Here is a 22,847-nt window from a genome sequence, read left to right on the forward strand (position 1 = left end):
CTTGAGAGGATGCCTCCATTTTGGAAAGCAAAACTCCAGCCACTAGCCCGAGTAAAATTGGCCTGAAATATCTAGGATTAAGAGGCAAATCCTTTTGATGCATGAATAACTTGCAACAAAGCAAGTAGCATCTAGTAAATCTGAAGTTGACTGGAGGTTTGCTGGATTCCAGAGCTTAGTCATTCTCCAGGCGTCTTATTTGCGCACTCTCTCAATAATCACACACTCACAGCCCAGTGTTTCTGCAGCCTCAACGTTTCAACAAACCAGATTTTTCATGATCTTCTCATGCAGCATCTGTTGCCGATTTCAAATGGCAGCGTTGCTTTGGGGCAATATGAAAGGAGTTCTATTTTCAATCCAGTACATGATTTGAATCAAGGCTGATGAAACACTGAACAACTCTACCATGAATTGAATGACTACTATTCTGAATGACAAATGCAAGGGGATACAAGCACTAAAGCAGCAATGCCATTGGGTCCTCAAGACAGCAATCCAACTCCTTTGCTAAAAGCAAAAAAGAAGCGCAAACACTAAGCCAGGATACAGGGAGTACAAGCTCTTACCTCAAAGTCCAGCTCAGAGTATCGTACTCTTTTCCTCTGGGAAAGGTAGGGAGTGGAGAAAAGACATGATAAATTACAGAAGAGTGTCAGTAAATAGCCTATGAAGATGCCCTATCGACCCACCCCTTGGGACACATATTGACTATAACCGTGGAAATTTGGAGATTGGATATTTCATGCAAGAACTATTTGGGCAAAAGCCCAGAAGTATGACAAGGTACATAATTTAAGTCCCTTGGAAAAAAAAAACAAATAAATCTAGAATGTTTAAGACTTCTGTGTAAAACCCTAAGTGTAACCCAACTAGAATCTTTTAAAGGAACTGAAAAAAAAACCAAACTTAAAAGATATTAAAACCTTTATGAAACCTTTTGTGTGCAAGAAAATCAAGACACCTCCTTTCCTTTCCTTTCCTTTCCTTTCCTTTCCTTTCCTTTCCTTTCCTTTCCTTTCCTTTCCTTGCCTTGCCTTGCCTTGCTTTGCACTTCCCTTCCCCTTTCCTTTTCCTTTTCAGTAGAGCTTGTGATCTTTAGAGCAATACTGTGACTTTTAACAAACACTTTCTGCCTATATACAGTATAAGCAGTTCATGTCTAACCATTTATTGCAAAGTCTTGTCAATCTCTATGTTTGAGTAAGTGTTGTGTCCAGTTGTTTTTGACTAATTTATTCGAACCCTTGCAATATTATTTTTTGTATTTTTCTTTAAATCACCTTTTCGACTTGCTAAACTTGACTAATGGTCTTTAGATCCTTGCCTGACCTACTTTGTGACTGTAATTTCACTTTGTTTGCTATGTTCTTACACATGGGTATTTATGTATTATTTACAATTATCTCTAAAACACAATTGTGAGTTTTATGAAAATTAATAACCTAGCATTATGAACATGGTTATAATGCCTGTAATGATTACGAGCTTCATGGAAAGTGTTATCAAAAGTTTATTTGTTTTTATACTGAAATGAACTTAAATTCCTCATCTTACTTTCTAATCATGCTCCATATGCAATCAAATGTGACTTGAAGTCACTGGAGGATTACTTATCTAACAGGGCATCTGACAAACATTCTTTTTATTCCAATTTTTACATAATACACTTTACTCATTCAAGATACATATTCAAGATCTTAAATTATCCAAGGTAAACAATCATGTTCATAAAGCCAACAAATATATTAGCTTACATTTCAATTTGAAACGCTGTTTGTAAATAAGTGTTCAGTGGGGACCGCAAGGATTATGTCTGGAATATTCTCAGATATAAGGATATTTGTATTAAACTTAGAGGAATCATTAGAGTAACTGTTCATACACACTTATCTATGAGGACACTCCATATTTGCCACTACCAGGACAAGTATTGCATCCTAAATGGTCTTTATGTAAAAATAGACAACGCATTTGGGGAGAAAATGATTCTACTCTTGTAATCACCGGTTCCTCAATGGATCATTGGTCGCTTCATGTGAGTGTTAGCTTCATAACATGGTTCTATGTGTCACGAATGTGAGATGATGCAAATACAGATACTTCATTAATTACTGTAAAGTGCAAACAAACAAACAAACAATGAACGTGGAAACAAGGACCATAAACACACACGGTGGACAACTACAACAACAAGCTTGACAACCAGATGCTGAAAAACTAGATCTTACATGGTGATGATAACTATTAATAAGACACAGGTGAGAGTGATTTGTGAGACTCATGTGACATGCAGGGGTTGATGGGTAGTGTAGTTCTACACCTCCTTGGGGCTACCATCATACTATATAGAAGAAGCTCTTATAGAAAGCTTAAGGGGTTACCCCATGGAGACATTATGGGCAAAATGCTTTTTTGTTGGTGTTGTTTTTTGTTTTGCATGTCCAACCAACCCAGATCATTTAGTATGTAGTAAATACATCCAAAGGAGTATACTGTATGTCCACACAAAATGCAAAACCAATTAGCAAACCGTCATCTGAAAACTCCAGCCTACTTGGTAATGATAGTATGCCAGAAACTTCTATTCAATCGTAATATATCCTACATACACAATAATAACATTAAGAGAATGCAAAAGCTCAGCCAACACAAATATTGTGTGATTGGAAATTATCGCACCAGATTCTAGTGCATCTAGGTCTTATCCAAAATTCTTGCTTGCAGTATGGTTTATAGCTCTTAAGGAGTGGATTCAGGGGCTGTATGGTGTGCATCGTCTTTGCTGAAAATTTACTGACTACCAAGTAAGAACCTGGTATGCAGTCATGTCAACTAGTCAATTTCATAACACATGTAAAACTACTATAACGAAGCGGTTGGTGCTGTGATGTCAAACTTGCTTTTGTTGTTGTTCATGATTGAAAAGTGAGGCCTTTAATGAAACAAAAGACTTGTTTTGGTAAACAAGGGGAAAAGTAACAAGCATTCTCCAGCATAGCTGTCCCTGTACTCTGACCACAATTTTCAAATCTGGTATATGTGAAGAACCAATAACGGTAATAATAAAAACTTCTTCTTTATTAAAAAAAATCAACTTGTGTGGATTAATATTCATTTGGCTTCGACCTTCAGAAGAACCAGTATCACAGATGTGTCGCTGACAAGTGAAGACCCTGTAAAACTGCATATTTCCAACTGTCTTAAATCTGGACAGAGAAACACACAGGGAATGCCTCAGTTATCAATATTCAGTATGCACATATAAGTGTCAGCAAATATAAGTACAATATTCAATATTCAATGACCACTAATTACCATTATTATGATTGGATTTTTTTTCTTTTCAATGATTTTATATCAACATAATGAACTTAAACATGCAAATCAAAAGTTTATGAATCTTTATGGGGAGCTGCCACTGACTCTCTGCTCAATCAGGTCATTTGCATGCTTTCCATTCTCGCATCTGGTCCATTCCATATTTTGTCTGGGGATATTCTTAAGGTCTACACCATACCAGTTAGGTTTGCCATGTCTGAGTGACCTCAACAGCTCAATAGCCAACCAAATAAAACCCAAACAAATAGTCCAAGCAGTAAGCATACACTGCGTCAAAGCAATGGACATTTATCTCGACAGAAAGATAAATTGTGGAATTGATGAAAGATTATTAATGTGAGTTGGACAAAAAGGGCAGGGTTTCTATGTGGCAGTAAATATCAGAAAGTTTAAAAAACCTAAGCAACTCTCAGTTATTACAATGTTATATATCGAGTGGTTTGTTCGCCACCCATCAACATCTCAACACTGTTTGATCACTAAACTATACAACAAGCTTCACTTGCAATATTCAAACATGACACTGTGCAAACATTTAATTCAATTTATTTATTGACCAAACATGGTCTGGCTCTTCATGATGAGGATTAATTAATTAATTGATTAATTTTTTTAACTCTGTCATGGCAATTAACTTGATTGATCAAACAGCTATTAGCCATGTGACACGCACCAACAGTTTACCAGGAGAAGGAGGTGGGTGTGTGCAGGATTGGCGAGCATTACCAATTTGCATAGTAATAGCATTTAGATTTATTGATGGAAAAAGGGCTGGCACTTCTGTGCACTTTGTGTTGACTCATAAGTTTTGGTTTTGGGTTATTTTAAGTAAAAACAAACCTACTTATGGTGCATTGTATTATGAGAATGAAACTTTATGAGCAATGAATTAAAAAGTCCTGTTTCACAACTTTGAAATAAAATGTGCATACACATACCATAAGTTAAATTTTACTGTGGGAATTTAAATTGTCCTGTGAAAAAAGATGAATGTCAAGTATTGAAGGTACATTTGTATACACTGACATCAACATATTTGATGTGAATTGTGCTAAAAGCCCAGGAAAAGCCTTTATATACATTTTTGAAAAACTACAGAAACTTAATTTACTGAAATTAAATTGGTGATTAATAACGTTGATGTGCATTGCAATAAGTGAAAAAGTAAAAACAAATGCACGAAATAAATAAATAAATAAATAAAAACCAACAAACAAACAAACAAACAAATCCCATACTTCTGAACCAAACTGATCATTTAAAATCAAAGTTCTAAAATCAAATATTTATCGGTTTAATTTGTGTTTCATTTAATATGTAATAAATAAGATATAGAAATGATAAACAATGTCTCCCTTTTTTCATGTGTGAATAGGGAATTGGGAGGTTCTGCCCATACTATGTCTAATAATATTTATTATTTTATTTCTATTTAATAATAAAATATAAATATAAAATATATAATAATAAAAAATAGGTAGAAAGTATATCATCTATATAAATTATTAAAATTTGTTTGGTTTACTTTATAATGTCTATTTACAGGACTTAATTATAATAGTTATAGAAAGCAAACACTGTCCATATGTGTCACTGTCTACATTTATAACTTACTTACTGGAAAACCAACATTACACGACATGTTATCAAAGATTATACATTTGCAAATGACAACAAGTAAATTTGTTTGAGTATCAGTGGCTTTTGAGTTGATTGTCATCACCTGAGGTAAAATGTCAGTTACGGTATTTGACGAACAGAAGCTGCGACCTTTTCTTGATCTGAGACTTTCACTGCACCAGGTTTACTTAGATAGCAAAGTTTACTTAGATAGCAAACTAGCAGTCAGTGTCCTTAGGCCTGTCTACAACAGCAGGATATCAGTGGTCCTTTAAGATCACTACTTATCTGCAAAAGATGATCCCAATAAAATTTTGGACATAACATGTTCATAACTGTAGAACTATGATTAAAGGAACAGACTCTCTTGTACTGTATATTACAACATTTACACAATCTTATTCCCTCTTATTTTAATGTATTATTATTATTATTATTATTATTATTATTATTATTATTATTATTATTATTATTATTATTATTATTATTTATTTATTTAAATTTTTATTTACATTTTTGAAAATTTCATAGCATTTTAATACAAATTTTTTAACACCAGATATTTGCTTTAATTCTTTTCCTGTGCTGTTTATATATATATATATATATATATATATATATATATATATATATATATATATATATATATATATATATATATATATATATATATTGCTAATGGATTTTATTTTATTCAAAACTGAAAAGGGTTTTTAAAATAATTTGGAATTTAATAAATTATCAGCTTTTTTAATATTTATCATCTATTTAAAACTGGATCTACTGATCAATTTGGAGATATATTTGTTTTCTTAATGTAGAAATGTTTTAAATGCATAAAAAAACTGGTCAAACAAGAGCTCTACATGTTCAAACTAAAAGAAGTCTATTCTATTAAATGACAAATGACCTTTATTATTATATTTTAATACATTGCCATTAGCACTAATGTCAGCTCTAGAGCGCTCATTTTTATGTGTCTACTTCCTGCATTCATACTGTGAGATGCTCTTTAATTGAATCCACTGCACAACAAGGTGTGTGTGTGTGTGTGTGTGTGTGTGTGTGTGTGTGTGTGTGTGTGTGTGTGTGTGTGTGTGTGTGTGTGTTTTTATAGTTTAAAAAGTGCTGTGCAGGTGTGCGTCCGTTCTTAACGAAGCAGGACAGAACCCAGGTACTTTCTTTGGCATTGCATCTTCTCCTCCATCTGTGCCTCACTAAGGGACCATGGTTAATTATAGTCACACATGTATAACACACATATGGATGAAGAAATACACAACTCATCACTGGACAGACAGCATTCTGACAGGGTTTTGTGACAAAAGGATAAAACAGGGTTATTTTGGCGGTTATGACAATATCCAAGTGAAGAGTGTGAACAGACGTCTAGACCCTGAACATGCTACCCAATTATCTATCTGGATTATGAACTAGATAATGATATGATCGTTTTAGAGAACACCCTTTACAACGCTTTATAACATTTAAAAGTGCGGGTGTATAAAAGTAGCCCTGATAAGTTTATGCTGAGTGCATGTACAGAACGTATATACTAGACTTTTTGTCTAAAACTATTCCATAAGTTTAGCTTGGTTGTGTCAAGATCTGCTATTTTTGCTCATTATTATTGTCTTGTCATTTTAAATAATCTCTCACTACATTCCTGTTGTCTCTTATACCTGTCACCTTTCTGCCATCCCATCCTCTTCATTCCTGTACACAGAGACCAACAATCTGAGGCCACTACCAACCATTGTTTTTTTATTTCTCACGTCTTGAATGCAGTAGCAGGATAATGCCAGATAATTCAATCAGTAACAGGTGCCACATACAGACAGCAACAATTAGCGCCTTTATTATTTGATTGAAATAAAGAGTGTCACAACAATAATATGAAGCTAACTGTCATACATCTCATCCTGTTTGGGTCCCGTCTCATAGCTCCATTTATTCCACACATCATTGTGCTCATCTTATCAGCATGAACTCATTTATTTTGTTTGTCTGTGTATACCTTGCTTTTCTATGTGTATATACTGTAAGGGGACAAGTATTAGTAAATAAGTATTTATAAGCCTTTTTTATCTATATAATACATCTGATGCTCATAAGCACAGTTACAGATATTAAATTTGAAGGTGAAACAGCTCTCAAAAATCTCTATCAATTACAATATTATTAAACACTCTAAATGGAGCCAAAGCAAAACCCTTAAAGATTTCTGTCACTACAACAGTGTTAAAAACAAACACGTGTATACACTAATGGGATGACAATTAATCATCCCCAAAAAGTCGTGCCATGCAAGATTTCACAACAAGCTCTCAGACTAATGACACTGACGATACAGACAGAAGCTAGCAGTCAGCAAATGATTTGCAGGACAACCTGAAAGCAGCAGGAACAACAGTTACACAGAGAACAATGAGCACTGAATGGCACCATAATTATCTCCAACTTTAAACTCCTCAGTTAAAAAAAAGCACAGAACTGCACATCTGAAAGCATTTAGACAAATCAAAACTCATCGTGCTTCTAGAAAGAATGCTCCTATGAACAGCATACCATGCAGAGAAGCATGGGAGTGGGAGCATCAGCTGATCAGGATTTTTTTTTTCCCCCGCAAATAATACTAGGGCATTACACATCATCAAAGAAAGAAGTGATTTTCCAAGAAATATTAAAGGAGACTTTAATCTCATCAATCAATATTCTGGGGAGATTCTTGACTTTTCAAAGAAGAGTCAAAAGACATTGACACCAAACACAGAGTCAAAAAAATCAACAAGGCCTTGCATGAATGAATTCCAATAAAGATTTATGAAGGATTGTTAAATTACACATCCAGCAGAGAGCCCCCATAACCTTAGGGAGCTAAAGACAATTTGGCAAGAGAAATTGGCCAAAATTGAACCATGGTGCTGCAAAAATCTAATTACTTGTTACTATAGATGTCTCAAAGTCAGTACTTGCCAAGAACAGCTTTGTGAAAAGTATAATGTTGGTCATTTGTGGTGTCTGAATATGTTTTTTTTTTCATGCTTATGAATATATACCTATTTATATGCAGTTAAAACACATTATGTGTATGAATTTAACTTGGACATACACATTGTTTGTATACTATATAATAAAAAAAAAACAAGAGTGCCTTAATATGTCTTTTTCCTCACTGTATCTAACATGGCCTATTACCATGGTTCCTGGTTTCAGCTCTTACTGTATCTGTTCTTCCAATTAAGGTCATGAACAATTGTATTATTGACCCCCATCATGGACTTTAATGATGTTTCATGCTTGGCTTTAAATAAATCTCTCACCAAACTGCTTCGCTCACCTACACGTTATGTTAATGTATGTAAACTGGATATTCCCATACAATCAAATCAAGACATGTCTTAATTGTGTTTGAACAATGGTGAAATAATTGTCTAAATATGCTTCTCTTATCTTCTCTTTTCATCTGCTATTATCTCTGGAGTTGATTGATGAACCTTGATCGAATATTAGATGTTACTTGGTATTGAAAGCTAGATTTCTTATTCAATAATAGTTCTTAACGTGTGTGTGTGTGTGTGTGTGTGTGTGTGTGTGTGTGTGTGTGTGTGTGTACTAGTCTCAACTCATAAACTGTGGCTCTTCCATTTGGTCTTGTTTTTGCTAGGGGACATTTTACGGTCACCTGTAGCAAAAGTCACTTTTCCCTAAACGAACGTCATCTTCCAAGCAGGAACACGATTAGTTAGATTCCCTGTAAGATATTTTTGGCAAACATGTCTGCTAATTAATAACTGTAAAACAGCTATTTGTCTCATGTTGAAACCATACTGTATATTCTTGAAAATTTAATACCGCAAGTTTTTGATAAATAATGAAAGAAAAAGGTCTGGCTAGTCGATTCAGACCTTTTCAGGAAAAGTGTGCACTACAAGAGTGCTGCCAGTTACATCCTTGTAATTACAGATGGCCTTGTCCCAATTTTTACAGGACAGATTTAAACCAAGGTGCCAAATAAAGGGATGAGCTTTACTTACTTCCAGGGAGCCAGCTGAGACATTGGCATTAGCACTGCCCAAATTGCGGGGCAGGGTCCTAGTACGTTCGGCCTTGCCGGAAGTGAAGATCTGTCTGATGGATGGCCGGCTTTGCTTCACCGCCAACATGTGTGCACTTGCGAGGCCGGGTATATGCTTGACAGTACCATAGGATCGGTTCAGACCTACATGGTCCAATTCTGCTGGGTATGGCTCGCTGTCGCCTGGATGAAGGGTCATAGGTGAAGGGGGTGGAGGAAAAGGTGGGTCTTCCACACTGATATTGAGAGGTTTTTCCTCTTCTTGTATCGCACTGGGCTTGAGGCTGACCGTCCGCCGAGGTAGTACCATGTAGTCCCCTTCACCACTGGCTGGATCAGTGGCAGCAGTGGACGGCCTTGCCCAACCCAGTGCACTCTCGGTGCACAGATAAACCGGTGCAGAGCGTTGGTGCTGCCCCTGCTGTTCCACGTTGACATCCTTTTTCCGGGGTGTCTCATTGAGCTCGTTCAACGTGCCCAGAGTTGGCACCTGTGCCAGGAGGTTGGGTGGGGGAATGTTGCCGGGCAGACTGCTGAAGTTGATGCCTTCTTGATGGGTGGCTAACTTGGGATCGTCCTCGTCATCCAGGGAAATGCGTGACAGTGTACCCGTGATGCTAGCTGGGTTGCATGTATTCACCTCCTTGAAGATGACTGTGAAAGCGAGAGGAGGAGGAAAGAGAGAGAAAAGGGGGAACCCAGCAGGAGGGAGGACAAGAAAGAGAGAGTGCACACAAAGGCAGGAAGAGAAGGAAGAGACAGAAGCAGAAGCAGTCGAGTGCACAAGACAAGATAGACGGCAAGAGACCTCAGAGCAAACAGGTGAACAGCAAAAAGTAGAGAGATGGAAGAATGGGAAAAAATGAGAAAAGATGGACGGTGACAGATAGAGAGACAGTGTACAATAGACAGATTGTACAAATGCATAACAAAGGTCAAAAAGTTAGCCCGTGTGTGCAGATATGTGAGATTAATAGAGGCCAGAGAGGAAAGAATAAATGATGGGGTGATAACAGGAAAGATATGGGAGAAAAAGAATGAGCACATTGGAAAAAAAGCCAGAAATCTCAGAGTAATGCAAGAAGCAAGGATGTAATTTTTCCCCCATGGTATGTTGTTGAATCGTAGCATGCAGGTATGGAGGAATGAAACAGAAATGAGGCACAGCGTTGGTGTTGGTGAAGTTTTACAGATTTGCATGCACAGAAAAAAATTCAATAATCCTCCTGGAGGAAAAGGATTCAACATATTATTATCTTAATAACAGACATCACTAGAAAATTATGATCACTGCTTAAAGTCAAATGCAAAAAAAAAAAAAAAAAAAACCTGGTCATAAATATCTGAGATGTATTTCACTTTAATTAAGATTTATTTTCAACTGTTCACCTATGATTGTCATTTGATCTTCGAAAAACTGCTTGATACACAGGTCATTTTAAAATTCAGATTTTTCAGGATTTTTTGGCTAGTGATGTGCATGGTATGCATATGGGAATGAAGGCATAAATTCGCTATCGTGCTGCGTTTCTGATGCAATATAATGCAAAAATCAATTGTCATTGAAATATAAATAAATAAATAAATAAATAAATAAATAAATAAATAAATACACATACAGTAATTAATTAGAAACGCTTCAATTAAACTTACATGGATGTCCCCTCTCTGCAAACGATGGGAAGACAATGTTAATCAATGTTACTATTCATGCACTACATAAATCTCTATTGTCTATATGTTCATCATTTAAATAATAACAAACAAACAGACAAACCAATAGACTGACAGCAAAACTGAAAAGTACAAGTAATAGAGATACGTTCAGACAGAAGAAGGAAAAAAGAAAGAGCTGAAAGACAGAACCGTGTACCTGTTTGACATGCCAGGTCTACATCTTTCTCAAAATCAGTCTGTGTGGGAGAGAGAGAAAAAGAGAGAAAATGAATAAATGCCTGTATAATAAAATATAAAAGCATGAGTACCAATCACTGCTGGAACTAAGATTTTATTCAGCTAATAATTATTATTCAGGAATGAAGAGCAAGCGACTGCAATCATATTTCCTTTAATCAACTTAAAATAAAAGGCTATAAAAGCCCACTTTGATTATAAATCCCCATGCTTGTAAAGAGACAACATACATAAAGAGTTACAAATATTAACGTATACACATGCTGAAATATACTTCACACAAATAGTAAATATGGCTTTCATTTGTTGTTGTCTCTTCTCTTTTTTTTAGTTTTATTTACAGCATTAACATAACAGAGATGATGGAAGAACTATTTATACTTCTACCGCTATAGCGCCCTACTGATTCAACTCTTACTCTGGCACATAAGTACCGAGACACGTCACGTCATGCAAATCTGTCAGGCAATTTTTCCGCTCTTTGGTGATGACACTCTGTAGCTCTCCTCATTTGTAACTCGGTCATTAGAGTTTCGATTGCGGCTGCTTTAGCGAGGTAATGGATTCTGAATGATTTATTACATTGAATGTGCTGTATGTATGGCAGGTATTAACAGATAGTATGGAAATCGTGTCTATCCATTTTCATTCCATGAAATCTTGCTGACAGATGAATAATATTGCCTTATTACCTTATTGCCTGCCTAAATATGAACTATTTTCAACACTTTTACACAATAACCTTAAACGTACGAGAGGTAAGAGCTGTGTGAGGTTGCTTTTGTGGCCTTATGAATAGTAACAAATCAGTAATGAATGTGAAAGAAATTCTGGAATGTTTCCATAGTCATTAAGATAATAGTTTTATACGTATACACTCAGATTTTAATTTTTTTTATTTTACATATTCAGAAGTCAGATACTGTAGTGAGATAAGAACTTGATTTAAAGCTACAATCATTTTCCACACTCCATTCAATTAAAAAAAAAATGCTCCCAGCTTAAGCCATGTTCACTTTAAACTCAAATTCAGATATGAATATTCAGAGCACAACATTTCATTTAATTCAGATTTATTTTTATAGTGCTTTTAACAATGAACATTGTCTCAAAGTAGCTTTACCAAAGATAAAAAATGTTTATGTAAATTTATTTGAATTTATCCCTATTTATCCCTACTGGCAAGTGTGAGGTGACTGAGGTGACTGTCTTGAGGGAAAACTCCCTTAGATGGAAGAAACTGTGAGAGGAACCAGATTCAAAAGGGAAACTTATCCTCATTTGGGTGACAGCATGGAATGTGAATATAAATTATAAATACTGGAGAGTGTGATTATTATTAATGCCCCTTCTACAGTCATATACAGTACAGTCAATTTGGTATTATGTTCCTGAGCTCCTGAGCAACTAATAAATTAGCTCATCATTCGAGTTCATTATACGTTTCTTGTATAAACTTTGTTGCCTTATAAGTCTTTTACGAGCCTAACATGCTTCGTAATTTGTAGGTGACGGGATTTCATCAACCACCCCCAACCATCTCCACAATTACGTCCTGTACACACACACACACACACACACACACACACACACACACACACACACACACACACACACACACACGTCAATATAAAGAAAATACATACAGAGTTACCCAACCTTTTGAAAGTCTTTCATTCAGTTTGGTTAGCAAAACATGTATACACTACTTAAAGATGGATACAGTTTTTACACAGTTATTTGTAAATGTTATTAATTTTCATGTTATTGTTATGTCTGGAATCTTACCCTTGCACCAACATGTTATGTTTTCATAGACATGCCTGTTGCTATTTTGGTTCATGTCCCGTATTCTGCCCTTCATTGCAATTTATTGTTTCTGTCATGTTTGTTGATTTTTTTTTTTTTTCGTTCTTATTTTTGTACCTGTTTTGAGTTTGTAAGTTAGTTTATGTATTTAAAACTTTGTGTTTCTGTGTTTGTTCAGAGTTTTGCTCCGTGTTGCTATTCTGGTTCTAGATCTTGTTCTGTTACTTCCTTCTTGTGTTTTAAATGATTATTGCTGACCTTGTTGTTTCTAAATCCCCGTCATCTTTAATTAAAGCGTTTTAAAGCATCTGAATCCATCTTCTTCTCACATTACATGACATGTTGCTAATGCAGTCTGGAAGAAAGTATGCCTACAACTCACTAAAGCACAAAGTCATCTTTTCGATCAATTTGACTGTTTTTTTCCTTATAAGAAATAAAGTAATACTGGTAGCAGAATCAGGAATTGTGTAGAAATCTGACAAATATGTGTGCATACTGTACTGTATAGAGTTGCTGTGTACATTGACTGTATGGAGAGGGTTGAGAAAGCTGTGTACTGAGCAGAAGTGAGCTATTTCTGCATAGTGTGAGAGGTGGATTGAGAGCACAAAGACGGTTGGCACTTGGGTGAGAGAGCATATTTAAATGAAAAGTTTTGGTTCAACTATCATAATCTTTCATGAGAAAAAGTCTATCGCAACACCTTCACAATCTACTGCAATACCTCCACACCAAAAAAAATATAAAAATCTTTAGCAGTAGGGATCATTTCAATATTCCAATATGTCTCCTGAACGCTGAAGAAAGAGATTGATTAGAGCACATTTTAAATTTTAAACAGGTAAAATGCAATCAGATGATCAAACTCTTAATTATGCCTGCTGGATGGGAACAAATCGGTAGTGATTTTAAAGCAGGAACATTTCAGACCCATTCTGACTATTAAAGCCCACAATTGTTTTTATGCTAATACGTGAATAAAAACATCTGAAAAAGAGAGTGTATTGACCAAAAAAATGAGATGAAAAATGATGAAATATTTTCCAAGCCAATAAACTGCAGGAAAACACCATCATGTTGCAGTAATATGAACACGGTTATTTTTACAATGACTCTGTAAAAGTGATTTGTGTGTGTGTGTGTGTGTGTGTGTGTGTGTGTGTGTGTGTGTGTGTGTGTGTGTGTGTGTGTTATGCTAAGATGCACTTGAGTTCACAGAAACCAATCGACACTTGTTTAACCTGACACTCAATGAACTAGAAGTAAAACCTGCTGACTGCAAAATACTTATCTAATTAGCCATCTAATCTGTTCACACTATGCCACTGATTGCACTCTTAAATACACACACACATGCATGCACACACACATAGAGACACACACACATACACACACATGCACACACATGCAGTACACACACATACATGTTCACACACCCCTGTAGACTCACACACACACTATAGCAGATAACATGTAAAGTACAATTTGGTCATAAGCTGTAGAAATTATAAATTATATTTCGATTCTGTAATAAACAGTAAACTTAATTATGTTGTAATAATATAGCAATTCATAATTCTTCCAGTGACTTCATGAATTGATTAAAAAATAAAAAATATCAAAACACATGATGCACATGGAAAAAACAACAAAACACTTTTATATTTTTATAACTCATAACGGACAAAGGACTTGAACAAACACACTGAACTCAACCTGTGGTGTGATTTATCCAGAACTCCTTCAGCAGTCTTAATTTCTTCAATTTCACAAATAAAGAAATAAACTGCTTTGGAAAACTATGGCTATACTGTAGCTGAGCTCAAACATCACAAACACAACCCACCTCATCCAAGTTAAAATGGTTAATAGGTAGGATGAACGATGTGACCTGTAAGCTGGAAGAGCTTATGAGCTCAGGTCATAAGGGTGCAATGCTAAGAACGGCAAAAAATGTTTCAGTGCACTGTTTGAAGCCTGGGTTTGAAGTCCCACCAGAGAAAGACATAAAACAGTGAACTTTAGCTGAAATTTGTAGATCCAACAACCTCTCCTATGTCTCTAAGTCTATCTGTCTCATTAAACATCTCTGATTATTGAATGCAATTATTATTACATCACAATAATACTTTATAAAGAAATTCAGATTTACTTTAATTCTTAGGCTTTTATTTCCAAAACAGATTAATACAAATTCATTAAGCTAAATGTGTGATCCAGATTACAGCAAGCTGAGATTTATCTGAAATAAATAAGCTATTTTTCTGTTTATAATTTAATATGTTTACCTTCTGTTCTATGTTTATGTTATGTAAAGCTGCTTTGAGACAAACCCCATTGTAAAAAGCGCTATACAAATAAACTTGAATTGAATTGAATTGTTTCGTCTAGAACGCTGACTACGAATCAGAGGGTGCACTGTCTTAAAGTGTCAGGGGTGCACTGATGTATTTTTTGATGAAATATTAAAAATCGAAGCACAATGGAATAGAAAGAGCGAGAGAGAGAGAGGGAAAAAAAGAACCAACGTAGCACTTCTGGAAAACTGAAAACACAAATGGAAACAGATTTATGACTTTTTCGATGTTTTCACTAATTGCCCCAGCACAGTTCAGGTATAAACAGTCTGACATAGCCAGAAGAGCATTTAAACTGCCCCCTCATATGGATTCAAATTACCTTTATCCATCATTCGTATTCTGCTTCCTGAACATGTGTTGCGTGACTATATTAAAGTAATTTATACCGCAGTGCTGCTGAATTCTTCAATCCGTTTGGTGAGAAAGCACAGATGACGTTTCTTTAACAGCAGCTCGACGGCAGTTCTGGCTTAGGCATAAGTGTTAGACTCATGTTGTATTAATGTGCTTGTTGTGTTACTGAGAAGCCAGAAAGCTTCACCATATAAATGAGCAGACATTTCTCGCTTTTTGTTTGGTTCTACATTCTTCTTGATGTTTGTTAGTATGTACTCGTTCTAATACGCTATTGCTTCTATAGCGACAGCTCGTTCACAGTGGATGGTGGATGCTCCGCATAAATTAGAGCTAATAATAAATGGATAAAATGTGATGATGTTTACCAAAGAGGTTGTATAAAGATTAAAATGATGATGTTTTTTAAGGAGGACGCATATATTTAACATTTCAGTAAAGTGTTTGTCAGTATGTTTTCTGGACTGAGGATTTTGCCTTTAAGTACAGCATTTTTTTTTAAATGCATTTTTTGCCATATTTTGATGTGTATTTAATTTAATTATTCCACTATAGAGTAGACTATTTGAGTAGAAGCTATAAGTCTTACGTCTTGCTACAGCAGGACGTCGGTATTAAGCCACAGTTTGTGATTTCACTCGAGCATTTAATTAATTTCTCTCTTTTTGTTTTAATCAAATTTCTGCTTGTGGAAAGCTGAATGCTGGAATAAAGATACAAAACAGACCTATTTAATAAAAAGAAAGAAAGAAAGAAAGAAAGAAAGAAAGAAAGAAAGAAAGAAAGAAAGAAAGAAAGAAAGAAAGAAAGAAAGAAAGAAAAGAAAATATATTTGTATACTGATGTAATTAAGCTAGTTTCTGACATGATCTATGTTGTTTTTATGTATTTTTGTTTTGCATGAAACTCATACTTTATTTTATGTAAGCCTGAGTTTATTATTGGTGTTGTTACGCATAGTCTGATTTATTAGAAGTAATAGTAGTGGATGTATTATTGTTGTTACGATTACTACACAAATTTAGAACATTTGCACCTCACGACTTTATGATCATTCTGTCACGAACTTACATGAGCCTTCATTTACATCACTGTGGAAATCAGTCAAACATGAAGTGAGTTAATGTTGATTTTATCAGAGTAGAATCATCTCTCTGTAGATTCGCACTGGCCTCCGAGCGAGTCTCATCATCCCTGCTAACTCTTATTAAAGGTATTAATAATAACAACATGACCTTCATCAACTCTGCAAGCAAAGCTCTTGAGGCTTTAAGAGTTGAAACCAGGAGATATTTGATATGGTTTATTTGTTGGACACTTTATTAGGTACCCCTGCTGACTCAGGGAATTATCACATAAAGTTGATGTCGATGTGTTGTTTACACTCACGATATGAATCCACCATCGGGCAGCACTGTGCAAAACATTGCACAAAATCATTCAGAATACGGCCAGGAGCATCAGTGAATAAAGGGAATTGTGAGTTCAGTTCCTGATGGACTTGATGTTTTTTTTACTGTTTATATCATGTACATTGGTCTAAGAGTTAAATGTTCAGAGAGATTTGAGCTGACAGGAAGTTTATGGTAAATATGAAAAATAATCACTATTTTACAACTATTGTAAGCAAAAATCATCTCAGAAAACATATTGAACCTTCAGGCAGATTGGATACAACAATAGAAGACAACACCAGGTCTCGCATGAAGCTTATTTGTTTCAGTTTTTGGCTGAGAGTAGCTACACAGATCATATACTGTACAGCTACACGGTCTACACTCTTCATTAATAACTAGATCAAATTTATATCTGTGTTTGTTCTAAATACTGTTTAATTAAATGTTAAAAAAAAAAAAGGAAAACTGGATGTATAGGAAAAGAAAGCATCCTTCAGTTCAAAAGGGGTTAAGAAATATAATATCTGAATTTCTGATTGTATTTCAATTCTGGCTTTGGGCAATGGGTTGTGAGGGCATGGAAGAAGATAGTGATTATGCCTGTGGCTATTCCTATGCCTGTGGTTGTGGTTGTCAGAGAAGGAATAAAGGGGGAGAATTCGAAGAACAAGGAGCACACTCCTTAACTAGAGCCATTTAAAAGGAACATTTAGCATCCCCATTATTTCTACTCATCTGCTCTATTGAAAAGGAAGCAATAATACAAGAGGGAAAATAAAAGGATGAAGAAATGAAATAATCACACCACCGACTTTGCTCATGGAAATGTAGATAAACGTTGAAATTGCACTGAGTATTTTATAGACTTAATAAAAATATTGCAAAAAAAATTTAAATGAAATTAAAATTAAAAAAAAAAACAGTTCTTTAATGCTTGGAAACTTTTCAAATCAAGTGAAGTGTATGAAGAGGATGACGTGAAATGAGATGCTATTCACCATGATCTGCACCTGGCCGTTTTTGCAGGAATCTGGGGAGTTTTCGCTGTCGTCCTTACATCCTCCCATTCTACAGCGCACAGCATCCTGTACCTGAGAGAGCAATAGAGAGAGAGAGGGAGATTTTAACTTTAAAAGAGAAATTTTAATCTAACCCTACAGTATAATATAATCTGTAATAGTAGCACAGCAGGTCGAGAGTTTCATTTGAAATTAAAGAACATATTTTCTATTTTTTTTCCATTCTTCAAATTTCCACTTTCATTACAACTTTCCTCTATATATAGCCTCACGTTCCTGTTCTTGGCTCTCATGAAATGATCATGCTATTTTTCCGAACTACTCTTCTATCTTCCAGCAATATGCTGCACCACATGGACACACTACATAAAACCAACACTGATAAAAGAAAAAAAAAAAAAAAGTTCTAGCCTGGAGGAATTCAACAGATGAATATGTATGAATACTTCAAAAAAGGAATGTCCAGTGATAATGGCTCTCCTTTCCTTTCAGTATCAAACAGAATAGAGATTTTCATCACCGTAATGGGAAAAGGTATCTCTTTTCAGCTTGTCTTAGAAAAAAAAAAAAGAAAAAGAAATAAATAAAAAACTCCAGACAGAAACATGACAATGTAATTAAACAGTATTTCTTCTGCTTAGCTAGATATGAATACTAAGAATAGAAGGATAAGGCTAAAAGTCTGAAGAAGAAAAAAAGAGCAAAAACAACAACACTGCATTGATATGTAGATATAAGTGCCCCTTGCTGAATGTACACTTTCTTCTATGCTACTAAATCTGCTAATTACTCCTGATTGAAAGATTTTAATCATCCATTGTTTATTAAACTGCATATTCATTTTACTATCCGTCCCGTTTATCGGCCCGCCGGGACATCGAGATCGAACGCTCTGATATATCCAGAACATCTCAGAAGGAAATGCGTGGAAGGAAGCATAAACAATCCCTTCCAAGGCCCTGTTTATTGCTAACACAGAACTAATAACGATAATAAGTATGCTGGAGACGGAGACAGACCTGACTCACAAAGCAGAATCTATCACTTTAATCTGGTTAGGGGAGCAATCAAGGCAGGGCAGCCTGATGAGATTCCTAATGAAACTTTGATATGAGTTTATACCCCTGAGTGCCAAACCCACTGCATAGTCAATGCTTACACATCCTTTAAATAATAAGAGCACTAATGACACCATTAATGACAGCAAACTTGAAATAGCCCATTTCTCCTGATGCTTTCTAACATTAAATATAGGTCAATATTCATTTGCATCACAGTTTCTTCCATAAAAATACAAAATATACATTACTAGGACCATGCTGGGGTGGCTTTATCTATCTCTAGGTGGTAGGAATAATGATGAAATAATGAAAAGAATAAAAACGTTGCTAAAATAAAGAATGTATCTCATTCTGTTCTGTCTTGCTTTCTAGTGTTATGTTTCCCTTATTTATTACAATACTATCCTTTCACGCTTCATATTTTTTTCCTGCTTGGTATCCCTAGAATGGCCTTCAACAGATGGTCTGGATTCATTTTATGAGCTAGTTATTACAGTCTGAGTGCACATTCTTTCTCTGATGTTTATGACAGTCTGCTTTATCACAGTTAAATGAGTTATTATGAAAAAATTCTTTGCATTGATGCTACAGAAATCTGCATCGTGAACATATAACTTTGTTTAAAAAGCCTATACGTATCACACATACTGTAGAAAATAATGTTACAGTCAGTATTTCACCTTCAGACATGCACATGAAACATTCATGATGAAAACTGGGGCAGCGAGACAAGCAGATGTTACAGTATACCATGACCCAACATCACCTCATATGTAAATATGAATATCATAATGTTCATATGATTTTTCTTTTTCAAGTTGTAGTGCAGTACATTTCTGAATTGTATTATATATCATATACATACACAGATTAAAGTAAATCTGAAATCATGGAATTCAAGACTCAAGATGCGTCACATTTTCTAGACTGTGCATATAAATGAAATATGTTCCATCCATGAATCCATTCTCTAAACCGCTTATCCTATTACGTCACAGAGGACCTGGAGTCTATCCCAGGAGATTGTGGGCACAAGGTAATGTACATCCTGAACAGTATGCCAGTTCATCACAATCACAATCACACACACACACACACACACACACACACACACACACACACACACACACACACACACACACACACACACACACACACACACATACCCCTTTCACAAACTACAGACAATTAAGAGATGTCAATCAGCCTACAAAGCATGTCTTTAGACTGGGGTTGTAAAGAAGAGTACCCACTGGAAAGCCTGTGGTATGGCGACTCTACACACACATGGCAGAGGCGGGACTTAAACCCTGAACCCTGGAGGTTTAAGGCAAACATGCCAACCAGCAAACCACTGTGCTCCCCAAGAACACAAAAATTAAACAAACACTGAATAGAAATAGTAAGAAAGAGATACGATGTGTATACATACAGTATAGCAGTATCTATGTTACATGCACTAACAGTTCAGAATGTGAATTCAGACACTTTCATTTAGAAATTCTAAAAAAAAAGCTCCCTACTGACAAAAAGCATTTGTTCCATCTTCATATTGAGTTTGAATCCCAGCAATGCCATAGCTATCAGTGGCCGGGAGACACAGCATTAAAACTGCCCATGCTCTCTGAGTGTGTGGGCAAATGTTGGCAAAATGATGATGCCAGGAATGTTTGATTTTTCTATTTTCAATGCAACTTGCCAAGTTTTTTTTTTGTTTTTGTTTTGTTTTCTCTTTAACTCTCTACACATATCTAATTACTTTCTGTGATAGCTGCACTCATGTTCGATGAACATGTCTGGAAGTGGGTTTTGGCTGAATGTGTGATCTGATGACGTGATCAAATTTTGAAGAACTGCAAGCTGCTCTGAATATTCCAGAGTTTACTTGATTACTTGCCATCGCAGTATCGCAAATTCCCGGAAGGACTGCTGATTTCTTTTGCCCATCCTTCTCAGGAAAATCGCTCACTTTCTTTCGTACTAGTTGAAGACTTCTTTTTTTCCCTATATCCACATTCTCTCCACCAGAAACTTGTGTCCATAAGCATTATGAAGAATAACTAATGTGTTGTTTGCATCAACAATACAATCCAATGCGATATGTTAGTTTCCAAATGATGTATGCTAGGATCCTAGCATATACGGACTACTTGTGACGCCCTAGCACATCCTTGCTGTCTCTCACTTCTACTGCTCCTGGGATGCCTACAACACCGAACTGGGTTTAATTTACACATCAAACTGGGAGGGCTGTGCGTGATCCTGACACACTTGCTAGGTTCCTCTCTGTTCTGTTGTTATGCAAAAAAGCTATTAAGGATTACATCGAACGCTTGTCAAGGATTTTCATGTACTTAGCAAAATTAATTCCGGATTTATCTAACGCTAATACCCCGGTTTTGGGTATTGATTTCAAATATATGTATATATATATATATATATATGTATATATATATATATATATATATGTATATATATATATATATATATGTATATATATATATATATATATCTTAGTTATTTAGCACTTCTGCAACCAAATGATCATTTTATTATTAGCCAGTAAAGTGAAGCCAACTTTAAAATGTGCTAAGGATTTGGATAGAAGCCTTGGTGCACGGTGAGTAAGGCAATGCAGGGAAATTTAGCATGCACTTCCTGCCTCAGTCATAATGTTCTGATCCTCGTAATCCCACTATTGTGATTTGGAGCAACAATATGGTGCAGGTTATGATTTCTGACTAATCCTCCATTACATCCAGTTTTACTACTTCAGTTTTCTGAAAGCAAAGCCAAAAATAACACAAGAAATTAGGTTACAAATGCATATAGGCATTACCTCAAGCTTTTTTGACAGTTAGTAGATTTTTGATATGTAATTGCTGCTTGAATTTTATGTAGTCCATTTTAATGACTAAAATGCATGGAAATATCCATGCGGAGCTAAGTTGTGTTTTCAGTAGAGATTTCATATCATAATAGGATATTTTATGGTATAGTATATAGTAATATTAATACAGCAATTTAGTTTTCATTTTGGTTGTGTTTCTATTAAAAACTGTACAGTGTCTGCATGAGGAAAAAAACAAACAAACAAACTAATACCACAGCATGGCTGAATTCTGAAATCTGATTGGTTATAAAGTGTCACATTATATTTTTAACAGAATAATTTTTGGAAAGTAATTTGGGCTGTAACAAAGGATTATTTATATATTATACACATTTATTATATTTATTATAACAAACGGTTTATATTAATGTCCGTGTTCTATTTCGTATTTATTTATTATTATTTATTTGTGACTTGTATAGTGGATGCTGAGAGAGGGAGAGGGAGAGAGAGAGAGAGAGAGAGAGAGAGAGAGAGAGAGAGAGAGAGAGAGAGAGAGAGAGAGAGGTGTTTGTGTTTATTGTTGCTATAATATTAAATGCATGACATGTTGTTCATTAATAAATGACGTTTTGTTATCACAGGCACTGTCTTACAGTTGAGAATTGTCACTGAGAAATATAGCACAACAACAGCCTTCTTTTTTCTTCTAATTAAAACAGCAGACAAGACAATCGACTTAAGGATCTGGAATGACTGTCAGCAGTTCAGAGGTTTTTATTGCCTTGATATTAACCTACACACTGGAAAATGCTCACTTTCTCATTCATTATTAAACATAGAAACTTTTTTGACCCTCAAGAGCCTGGCAGTTACTGTTAAACCCTGTATACATGCCCACTCCTGTCTCTAACATTTGTTGAACAATTGTGAAATGACTGAAAGTTGTATGTAAGCATTTGTTAAAAATTGTGTGTTGCCCATTTCACTCCAGGCTGCTAGAGGGCATCCTTTCCTGAATTTACCTACCCATCTCTCTTCCTGGTTATAAGATATA

At 35.3% G+C, this 22,847-nt stretch overlaps 1 protein-coding gene across 8 annotated transcripts in view; it reads right to left on the reverse strand.

The window, feature by feature from the left end:
- Window positions 1-22,847, reverse strand: part of adgrb2 (adhesion G protein-coupled receptor B2) — a 371,126-nt gene that overhangs the window by 25,211 nt on the left and 323,068 nt on the right. For 5 of the 8 annotated variants that reach the window (XM_047816852.1, XM_047816848.1, XM_047816851.1 and 2 more), the window contains 5 exons: window positions 17,876-17,968; window positions 10,914-10,953; window positions 10,694-10,708; window positions 9,000-9,694; window positions 570-605 (listed from right to left, as the gene is read on the reverse strand). In XM_047816852.1, coding sequence (XP_047672808.1) covers window positions 570-605; window positions 9,000-9,694; window positions 10,694-10,708; window positions 10,914-10,953; window positions 17,876-17,968 — 879 coding nt within the window. The remainder of the gene's footprint in view (window positions 1-569; window positions 606-8,999; window positions 9,695-10,693; window positions 10,709-10,913; window positions 10,954-17,875; window positions 17,969-22,847) is intronic. The other 3 variants (XM_047816845.1, XM_047816846.1, XM_047816850.1) reach the window with 3 other exon arrangements.

Source organism: Tachysurus fulvidraco, chromosome 7, assembly GCF_022655615.1.
Source record: "Tachysurus fulvidraco isolate hzauxx_2018 chromosome 7, HZAU_PFXX_2.0, whole genome shotgun sequence".
Lineage (NCBI taxonomy): Eukaryota > Metazoa > Chordata > Actinopteri > Siluriformes > Bagridae > Tachysurus > Tachysurus fulvidraco.